This window comes from Ailuropoda melanoleuca, chromosome 6 (genome assembly GCF_002007445.2).
Source record: "Ailuropoda melanoleuca isolate Jingjing chromosome 6, ASM200744v2, whole genome shotgun sequence".
Classification (NCBI taxonomy): Eukaryota; Metazoa; Chordata; class Mammalia; order Carnivora; family Ursidae; genus Ailuropoda; species Ailuropoda melanoleuca.
This window is the reverse complement of record NC_048223.1, coordinates 16446106-16457520: the sequence shown is the minus strand read 5'-3', so window position 1 is coordinate 16457520 and position 11415 is coordinate 16446106. Positions and strand designations below refer to the sequence as shown.

General features: G+C 41.1%; 1 protein-coding gene across 2 annotated transcripts in view; it reads right to left on the bottom strand.

Annotated features, from left to right (window-relative positions):
• Nucleotides 1–3336: 3336 nt before the first annotated feature.
• Nucleotides 3337–11415, bottom strand: part of MRPL3 (mitochondrial ribosomal protein L3) — a 53903-nt gene continuing 45824 nt past the window's right edge. Inside the window, exons 10-11 of one of the 2 annotated variants that reach the window (XM_034662004.1) lie at nt 8470–8656; nt 3337–3491 (exon numbers count right to left, since the gene is read on the bottom strand). In XM_034662004.1, coding sequence (XP_034517895.1) covers nt 8504–8656 — 153 coding nt within the window. In that variant the 3' untranslated portion in view covers nt 3337–3491; nt 8470–8503. Of the gene's footprint in view, nt 3492–7911; nt 8657–11415 lie in introns of those variants that run through there. The other variant, XM_002922653.4, reaches the window with a different exon arrangement.

The following is an 11415-nucleotide window of genomic DNA, read 5'->3' as shown; positions in this document are numbered from 1 at the left end:
GCTACATCGTGTCGGAGTCTCAGTCTCCTCGTGCATAAAATAGAGGTGATGATAACACCTGGCGGCGTGGCTGAGGACTGAACGAGACCCTGCGTGCGAAACATTTGACACTTGGTGGGTGTTCAATAAATGCCTCATTGTTCTGACTGCTCACCTTCAAGGCATAAGGAGGAGGGGTCCTGATGCGGCCTGAGAGGCAGGATTCCCTGAGAAAGATGTCAGCCCTTAGAAAAGTGCTGGCGTAGCTTCACCCTACACCTGGCACGCTGTCGCCACATCAGCTTCTCTGGGATTGTTCTAAAGCATTCAGCCACGAGAAGAGAACAGCCTTGATCTATCCCAATTTGCAGTTAAAGAAACTAAGTTTATGCATATAATTCTCTCCATTTTCAAGATTTCCTCTCAGAAATTTTCCCAGAACCTTTGGTATTTGCTGCAGGTACAGGACAAGTGAAAGAAATGGAGTAGCAAATATTGTGCAGGTACAGGACAAGTGAAAGAAATGAAGTAGCAAATATTGACAACAACAACTAACAACATTCCGACACGCTAAGATTGACAGCTTGTTTCACTTGCGATTTTTGTATCACTGGGGTGAGATACTAAAGTAACACATTTCCAAAGCAAGCTGAACAATGTATTTTTGTTTTTTAAAGATTTTCTTTGTTTATTTGGGAGAGAGAGAGAGACAGATCATGAAAGGGAGAAGCAGACACCCCGCTGAGCAGCAAGCCCGACGTGGGGCTCGATCCCAGGACCCTGGGATCATGACCTGAGCCGAAGGCAGCTGCTTAACTNCAGCTGCTTAACCGACTGAGCCACCCAGGCACTCGAAATAATTTAATACATACTTGTGTATGAGGCTAAATCACAGTTCATAATAGAGGAAACCAAATATATCAATATTTTAGGTTCTCTTTAAAGGTAGTCATGAGTCTCAGCCGTGTAGAGGGACATGGGGACATCAGGAGGCTGATTTTTAGTACAAGCTCTGCCAGTCCCTTGTTTAGTGAGGCCCTATACAAGCCCTAGATTTCTCATTCTGCTTATTTTCTCAGTTATATGAGATTGATGGTATCTAACATTTGTATAGTTTTACAGGATGTTAAGCATTTTCCCAGGACAGTACTCTCGTAAGTACTACACACATCTAAAGCATTACTATTATTACGTTTATACAAACATTTCTCCAGTGGGAATGGCTTCTAGGAGGCTCCCAAATTACGGGCCTGTGTACCACAAATGACCTGCCCATCTATACATCATGTTGTTTTAGGCCGCGGTTCTGAACCTTGACTGTGCACTGGTTTACCTGGGGAGCTTTAAAAAATACTGACGTCTCGTGCTGAGCCCCCGAGATTCCAAGAACGCTGGACTGGGGTTCTCCAAGTCCCCTGCGCCTTGATCTATCCCAATTTGCAGTTAAAGAAACTAAGTTTATGCATATAATTCTCTCCATTTTCAAGATTTCCTCTCAGAAATTTTCCCAGAACCTTTGGTATTTGCTGCAGGTACAGGACAAGTGAAAGAAATGAAGTAGCAAATATTGACAACAACAACTAACAACATTCCGACACGCTAAGATTGACAGCTTGTTTCACTTGCGATTTTTGTATCACTGGGGTGAGATACTAAAGTAACACATTTCCAAAGCAAGCTGAACAATGTATTTTTGTTTTTTAAAGATTTTCTTTGTTTATTTGGGAGAGAGAGAGAGACAGATCATGAAAGGGAGAAGCAGACACCCCGCTGAGCAGCAAGCCCGACGTGGGGCTCGATCCCAGGACCCTGGGATCATGACCTGAGCCGAAGGCAGCTGCTTAACTGACTGAGCCACCCAGGCACTCGAAATAATTTAATACATACTTGTGTATGAGGCTAAATCACAGTTCATAATAGAGGAAACCAAATATATCAATATTTTAGGTTCTCTTTAAAGGTAGTCATGAGTCTCAGCCGTGTAGAGGGACATGGGGACATCAGGAGGCTGATTTTAGTACAAGCTCTGCCAGTCCCTTGTTTAGTGAGGCCCTATACAAGCCCTAGATTTCTCATTCTGCTTATTTCCTCAGTTATATGAGATTGATGGTATCTAACATTTGTATAGTTTTACAGGATGTTAAGCATTTTCCCAGGACAGTACTCTCGTAAGTACTACACACATCTAAAGCATTACTATTATTACGTTTATACAAACATTTCTCCAGTGGGAATGGCTTCTAGGAGGCTCCCAAATTACGGGCCTGTGTACCACAAATGACCTGCCCATCTATACATCATGTTGTTTTAGGCCGCGGTTCTGAACCTTGACTGTGCACTGGTTTACCTGGGGAGCTTTAAAAAATACTGACGTCTCGTGCTGAGCCCCCGAGATTCCAAGAACGCTGGACTGGGGTTCTCCAAGTCCCCTGCGTGGTTCTGACATGCAGCCGGGGTGCAGGAGCACCGTGTTAGCTGGAGGTAAGACCTGCCTTTGTAAACCACTGTGACAATGACCTATGCCTGATGGGCCCCCGTCCACGGTCCTACTGTTTGGGTGGCCTCGTCATCGCTGCACGGCTCAAGGGCTCCTGGGCCACAGCACTTTGAGTCTCTGTATGGGAAGCGGTGTCTAAGAAAGGGCTTTGGATCATTAAAACCCAACTTCCTTCCCATGGCAGGCGTGTCCTTATCAGTTACCGGCTAGGGAACTGAGCCATGCATGCAGGGAAGAGATCCTCCCTGTTCTAATTTTACAGGTAGAAAAGGTTTGGGTTTTTATAAAACAAATCTTTTCCTGTTTACTTTCTTTTTATCAGTTTTTTTCCTTTACTTACTTCCTCAGCTTTGATTCATGTTTTCCTAAATACCCATTTTTCTCTGTGGATGCTGTCGCCTTTGTTCTCATTCAAAGGTATTTGGGCAGCAGGCTGGCTGTTACCAGCACTCGTGAACCTCTCTGAGGAGGGAAAGGACCCCCCCTACTAGGCCCCAGTACTCCTGCGTGAGGGGAAGCATCGCTTCTGTGCTTCTCCAGCTGGCGGAGCAAAAGGGACCGTCAGCCAACAGCCCTGTGGCCATCTTTGCTTCATCACCGAAACACATGCTTGTAGATGAGGAAATTTACGCTGGATGCCCAAGAAAGCCATTTTTATTGTTCATTCTGACACAGTCCCTTTATATAATCATCCATGCCTCTTTGTCAGGACGTTTGTGATGAGTATTTAATTCATTCCTTCTCAAATAAAGCAGATTTGATGCACTATCCAACCTTGGCATCTTACCCCTTTTCTTTAGAAACAACAGACTTTCACCCCAACACATACTTGGTGGCCACACAGAGTTCGCTTGAGGAGGCTTGAGGTCACAGCTACCGCTTTCACTCCTCCAGTCCAAGCCAGGAAAGAACGACTAGGGGCCTCTCACGCCAAGAGGATGCTTTGTTGGAGTTACGGGTTGCATTCGTTGAGATTTATTTGGCTTCTCTGACTTGCATACGCCACCTCATTAGTCTAAAAAGAATGAAAAACAAGGTGTGAGGTGGACTCCTGTAAGTTCTGTGAAACATTTAAAAGCAGAAAACCAAATGATGAAAAGGCTGGCAACCCCGCACACTCAGGACTCTGGCTGTTTTCTGGAAGGGTGAGGACACCCCAATCGGGTCCTCTTCTTTCAGGGACTCCTAGACAATTGCTAGAGGCAGAATCTGGGTGGCTGGCACATTTGTCTTACAAGGCATACTCTGATAGACCATGGCCCTTTCCAGGGCCAAGCTCCCACCTGGTCTGGTAATAATCATTATTATTACCAGAAGCTGGCAGATGAGGTCTTAAAGCATATATGGCAGTAAAACTGGAAATAGAAGGAGAAATGTCTGCAGACTCAACATGGTAGAAAATTCCAGAAAGCGGAAGAAACTTTATCCATCATTAGTCAAGTAAACTGTCTTGTGCAGGACTGTTTCCCATATAGAAAACAGGCAGCCATGGAGTGGCACATATGATTCTAAAGGTCCTGAAGATGCTTGCCCAAGGCGCCTCACAGCACGGTGACCTACCTCTGTCTGTATTTAAATGCTCTTTTTGGTTCAGCAAAACTGAAATCAGCAACATGCCCTCCCTCATTACTAAAGTGCTCCACGACAGAACTAGTTATAAAAACAAGGTAAACAGTCGAAGTCTGCTCTCCCTGCCATGCTTCCTGCAGTCTTGGGGAGAACTTCCGAAGTACTGACCTCAGGCGACACAGGCAGGGATGGGCATTGTTAGAACACTAGCAAGAGAACGAAATCAGCTGTGGAAAAGCAAACAACAGCAGCCGACGGAGGGTATCGCACCGCAGGCTAGACCACGTTGCAAGGTGGAACGGCCCAAGAGGCCAGTGGTGGATATTTCCACTGGGACGAGGATGAGGAGTGATGCGGCCGCTTAAAGGCATTCACGCGAGCATCCATCCCAGAGAGCCGAACAGCAGACCCGGTGTCAGCCGGCTGAATGCCGCTCCCCCCCGCCCCCCCGCAGTGGGTTTCATTGTGATACAGTCCTCACAGTCTCTGCGGGCAGTGACTTAGGACCAAGGTCCAGTTTTGCTGCAGAAACGAGAGACTTTCATTCTGACACATTTCTTTTGTTCTCGGAGACGTTCTTGTGATGACTAAAGCTGCTGAACATGAGATGACACTCCCACAGGCTGGTGGGACTGACCCTGCATACCAGGAACCCTGAATGCCTGCTTTAACTAGCGTGTGAATTAACACTTGGCATTAAAAACAAACAACCCCCCCAACCCAAACCCCATAGTTCCGTGCATATCTCATCATATATCCTCAGATGCACTCGGGTTCCATTCACAAATTTCCCTTTGGAAATAAGCTATAAAAGTCATCCTTTAGTCCATCCCTTGTGAAAAGTTGAAAAGCAGGTCTGTATCTCAGCACTAAAGGTTACAGAAATCACTATTTATTGACTTTGAAAAACTTAATCTCCTTGCAAATTATATCCTCACATCTGCTGTGGGTAAGAAATGCTTTCACTGACATTTTAGTGTTTGTGACAGCTTGTCACCGTCCAATTTCCCCCCATGCCAGGGCCCACTGTGGAGACTGGACTAATCAGCACTCGCATTCCAGCTTCGGCTACTCTAGTAAGGGTAGGGTCCTGGAAAGGAAGCAGGACAAGCAATGCTTAGTGTAACCCTTGAGGGAGATGTCCTCGACCAGGGGGCCTTCCCGAGGCCTATGTAATTTATACGAGGTTTAGCATTTACCGATTTTCTAATAGTTAGGACCAACTAAGGCTGGAACAAATGTCTAATTTGAATGAAGTTTAGTTATAAAAAGGTTCCTAATTCAAATCTAAAGGAGTAAATCAAGTCCCAGCCCAAATCAGGACTGGAGTGGGCTCCACTGCTGAGAACGAAATTGCCTCCACATCCGTGTGATGGCCAGTTCTGCTCAGGTGCAGGCTTGTGGCCTGGACTCCTAAGAGTGAGATGAGCAGCCAGTGTCCAGACCATGCACTCCTTATCCATGGTAGGCTGAGTTTATTTGATGACAGGCACTGTAGCCAGAGTGACCCGAGGTTCTTAGCAAATCACCTGTCTTGCTTAGTGCTGGACCAGGCCGACTCTGGCTTATGTATTCCATGACTGTGGAGGCTTCTTCCTTTTCCACGTGGGTCAGTAGAACACAGCTCGGGTTACTTCTTCTGGGCTACCGAAGTTTGCAGGAACGGGACCCAGATCTTCAGTGGGTACGGTATCTGTACAGGGCCCTGGCAGTAGGGACTAGGCGGATGAAGGTGGGGGGTGGAAATGAATGCTTTGTGTCCTGGCTCTCTTAGAAGACAGGGTTCATGCTCATTATCTAAAAGGATGATCGGAAATTTTCTCCTTAAAACTCAAATGCAGATCCAAAGACCACTTGAAGACTCTAGACAAATGGTAATGGTTCTAGGGCCAGGCCTCTAGTGGAGGGGACTCCCTGCCCTCCTCAAAACCCTGCAAGTCCCGGGCAAATGACTGAACAGCTCCTTGCTCGCCCGTCATCTGTCATCTGGTTACCTTCAGGTGCTAGGATTCCTTTCTCTCCATCTCCACGAATACTTTATACTGAAACAAGATTTTATGTTCTCCCAGCAATAATTGTTCACTCACCTTGCAAGGGAACAGCTGCTTCTCTTTGGTTTATCAGCAAATTTCACGCATCTCTAAGTTCATTAAAATCTTTTGATCAAACACAACTAAAGTAGCAGAATTAAGGCATACGGTATTCCGCATTTCCAAGTCAAGTAAGTGTAAGTCCTAAGGGTAGTGAGGGGCGTAACGAACTAAGGGTTATGATTTTATATTTTGGCTCTTCTTGAATTTACACATTCCCATGCATTTTCGAATCAGTTTGAATAGTTCAATTGGTAAGTCCTGTTGAGATTTTAAAACTAGGATTGATTCCTTTACGATATTAAGTCTTCCCATTCATAACCATGATATTCTTCTCCATTATTTGTTTTCTTTTATATCCTTCAATAAAATTTTATCTTCTCCAATAAGACCCCAGCACGTGTTAGGCTTCTTTTCTAGGCCACGTTTTAAAAAACTGCCGTTGTGAAAGATATGCATTCCCCGCCCCATAAAATTTCTCAATTAAGTACTGCTATTTATATATTAATCTTTTCAGTCACCGTTCGGAACTGCCTTCTGATGGCTTGTCAGTTGTCTTTGATCTTCTTGTTAGATATTTCTTACAAGTATTGTTCTCACTTCGTCATATTTGTATCATTACTTTCTCCTGTAATGGTATTGACAAGGATGTCCAGGAACAAGAATGTGTATCTTATCCCTGAATATGTTTGAGATGATCTTTTAACAAGTCCAGGAATTTCTAGTTTGATAAGTTATTCTTGTTTTTAATGAAAAATGGTACAGTGGCCAAGACTTACTCCAGTTCAAAACAATTCCTCTTGAGGAACTCATGAGTAAAGAGAAATATGTAAAAAGAACAATGCTGTTCGACTTTGGTACCCAGGCAGCTCAGAGGCAAAATGAGTATAACTCTGCATGTCATAGTCTGCTCATCTATGTTACATTGTCACTGTTCTTTCCCGACTTCCCACCTATTTTTTTTTTTTAAAGATTTATTTTAGAGAGAGAGCATGCCCAAGAGCAAGTGGGGGGAGCAGAGGGAGAGGGACAAGCAGACACCGTGCTGAGCACAGCCCAGTGCAGGGCTTGATCTCATGACCCTGAGATCACGACCTGAGCCGAAACCAAGAGTCGGACACTCAACTGACTGAACCACCCAGGCTCCCCTTCCTACCTATTCTGATTTATATTATCCTTGGTGTTTTTCCTCTTCATTTACTATTTTATCGTATGGATTTCCTGTCATTTGCAACATATCTTAATGGTTTAGGTGGAGAATAAATGAAAACTTTAAAAAAAGATGTGGCTACATTTCGATTTAAAATAGAGAATGAGAGAAATGTAACATGAGCAAAAAAAAAAATACTGTTGGATCTTTCAAGAACAAATCCATTAGTTATCAGGAAATTATATGGAGATCTAACAGGATGATTAATAAATCTCTTGGGTGACCATATGAATCAAGTCTCAGAAAACATCTGGAGTTAAGTTGGATTCTGTGGGTCCTCAGGAATCCAGTACAGAGGAAATCCAGTATTTCAATGAGGCCTGCTTATACTTGCATTGTTAAGCTTGATTATTTGACTTAAGTAACCATTAGTAAACACATCTTAATTTCAGACAATGAAGAAAACTCAGGGGCCAGTAACATTTTCAGAAATAGGTGATTCATAAGTTTGTTGCATGTACAATCCCAGGCCATTTCAAATCGTTTCGGTAAGGTAACAGGAAAAATGATTAAACCTATCTATAGTTGAGTGATCAAACTAAAAAATATTCCTCCCAACAGAAGTGTAAACAGGATCCAAAACTGATGATTTTATTGTTTTTCCTTTGTCAGGCCTTTATGACATACATATTTCTGTAATTTAAATGAAAATCTTACTTCCTTTCTCTGTTTAGGGCTCTAAAAGTATTAAGAATGATAAAAATGAATTTTAGGAAATGGCTTCTTTTTCTGAATAGGTTACACCACAATTCCCAAATGGTTTGCCACTGTTCCACAACCACCCCTTCACAAAGACAGACAAATCTTTCATAAAAGAAGTGTAATTTGTAAACATCTTAAGGTAACTTGAGGAATATGGAGTAAAAAAAGAATGCAGCCCACAAATTACAAAGAAATTTAAATTAAAATTACAGCTCATACACAAACTGCCAGTCCATTTAAATTTGGCATATTCAATCTACTTAACTGATCTGTTTAATGTGGTAATTTTTTTTAACATAATTTAGTTTGGGGGATGAATGATATATTTATGCCCCTGACAAAGATGACAAGTTTGGTATTATGATTAAGAAAGGAAAATATATTTCCTGGTTCTATTACTCTTCTGGCTCATGAAAGCTCACAGAATACGTTAAGGTTCTGCCACGTCCAAGGAGGTTAGGTAAATGTAACAGAAGGTGCGCTGGGCTGACACACATCTCCATCATACAAATCTTCTGGTAGTTCTTCTTCCTCTCCGTCAGGAAAATATGTAGGGAAGGGGAGATTCTTACACAAGTCCTTATATGCAGGCAGATTAGAATCTCTGATCTGTGGGGAGGGAGACAAAGATCTTATTAATAAGTATTACCAATTAAGTTACTTAAAGATAAGGTCTGTTTTAATCACTAATAATTAAAGAATATCTGTTCCTACATTTTCTAATGAATAACAAATGTTATACGAAGTAAAAGGAACTCAATGTATTTTTATTCCAATAAATTTAATTAATCCAATGACAGAAATACAGCCTTCCTCAAGTTAATCATCTACTCATAATAACATTACTCTGAGTATTAATTTATATCTTACCTACAACTTACAAATCTCTAGAACTGCCCAACAGGATAAATTATATAATTATTACTTAGATATTAATTATATCAAAACTATGTACCTAAAAGTTATTACTACCTACTTATTGATTTTATTATCTACTCCTATTATGTATTTTTATTTTTTTATTTTTTATCATAGATTTTTTTGAGTTGAGGTTTAAAAAAGTAACTTTTACTTAGTATTTTTGTTAGTCTTTAAGTCAAAGGGCACATAACCAAAAACAAGTTTTATGAAGGAAATAAGCTTACATTTAACTAGTACCATTATCACTGAGAAGATAAGGACGAAATAGTATTTAGCAAAAACAATAATAATCCACAAGTCTTTATACTAGCTCTATTAACTCTTTATAATCTAAAAATATGCTAATTGTATCTGAATTCGTAAACCAAGGAACAGTTCAGATACTGATATGATCTAGAATGTTGGGCTTTATTTTTGGAAAACGTTATTGGATTCTTTAAAGCTTCTGACTCATTCTACAGCTTTCATTCAGAGAGAAATAAAAAAAATTACATGTAATTATACACACAGAGTAAAATAAGGCATAATCATTTTGGCAATAAGAAACGAATAATTTGGTTGAAATAAGTACACAGCTGCTAGGAACAGCTAAGTACAGAAAAACATCTATTTTAATCTCTCTCATTAAAATTGTTCCAAGAAATTTTCAGTAAGTTGCCCAGAAGAAAATAAACTTGTTTAATTTTTTTTTTCCAATTCACTAATCTTGGGTTGAACTTTAACTTGAGGAAAAAAAGTCATATTCTTTTACCAATTTAAACTGTCTCAGAATTTAGAACTGAAAACCCAAGCAAATAAACAATAAAACCAACAACAGCAAAACTTTCTGTGCTAATTTGATAAATGTGAGAATTTAGTCATAAATGATCTAAATAGCAAATTCTCAGTTGTTTTTACATTTTGATAGATCTATCCTCCCTGAAGAACATTTCAGACAAAACCACTGCTTATATATTCTAATTATAAATGCTACAGTACTATAAATTCATTGATTTGAAACATAAATGATGAGATTTTATGTAAATCTCTTCTGTCTTGGTGGCTCTAAGGCTGAGGGCCAAAGCGTGTAAGCCATCTCTAACAAATGTGTTAAGACTCTCTAGTATGTAGTTTTGTTCACTTAATCGAACCTCTGACTTCATTATTTCCTGGCCTTTACCGAAACTCCTCAACTCTCCAGCTAATCTTTTTGTATTTATGGTATATTGGCAAACCAGCTCAAACCCTCTGAGGAAAGGTGAGGGCTAGGACACACACACAAACCAGGAAATCTAGAGTCAACTTAAGTTCTAAATTGGGGCATAGGAATGAGCGCACACAAATGATACCACACACTACATGATGCTGTAAACACGTTCTTTAGGCTCTTGATACATTTAGTGAATCAAACAACAGCAAAAACGCTTACATTGCTTAAACAGGTTGGTCATCCCTAAGACTATCTTTACTAACTTTAGAGTACAAGCAGAGAAAGGCAATTATCATATGGTTTCTCTCATCTATGGAACATAAGAACTAGGAAGATCGGTAGGAGAAGAAAGGGATAAAGAAAAGGGGGGTAATCAGAAGGGGGAATGAAGCATGAGAGACTATGGACTATGAGAAACAAACTGAGGGCTTCCGAGGGGAGGGGGTGGGGGAATGGGATAGACCAGTGATGGATAGTAAGGAGGGCACGTATTGCATGGTGCACTGGGTGTTATACGCAACTAATGAATCATCGAACTTTACATCAAAAAAAATAAAGAAATAAAAATAAAGAAAAAAAAGAATAAAAAAAGGTATCGGTAGCCCTGTACTCTGCAAGGTGGCGGGGGCAGGGTGCAAAAGCTCCTAGGGGATGAGAGAACGTTAAAGAGGCTGCCTGTCCACTAGGACCTGCCTCAATCCCCATGGGCGAGGGGGCTCTTTCACTTGCTATGTAATCAACAGGAAGAATAGAAAAAGCGGGATGAATGTTTTCAAAAAGTGTATGGCACTTCTGACATTTTTTTTATTTTTTTAAAGACTTTATTTATTTATTTGACAGAGATAGAGACAGCCAGCGAGAGACGGAACGCGAGCAGGGGGAGTGGTAGAGGAAGAAGCAGGCTCATAGCGGAGGAGCCTGATGTGGGGCTCGATCCCATAACGCTGGGATCACGCCCTGAGCCGAAGGCAGACGCCTAACCGCTGTGCCACCCAGGCGCCCCCACTTCTGACATTTAAAACACAAGCCCACAAAACACTCACCAAACCCATAACTTAATGTTTAGAACAGACATTTGTGCAAGGTTACAAAAGAAACTTGTTTAGACACGATATTTCAAAGATTTTTTTTCAAATGAGTTTTTTTAATCAAAATACGTTTCTTGCAAATACATTCATTAGTGTGCTGACAGTTTAAAGTGGACTAGACATTCTTTGATGCTAGTTTCTTTCTTTTTCTTAAAGATTTTATTTGAGAG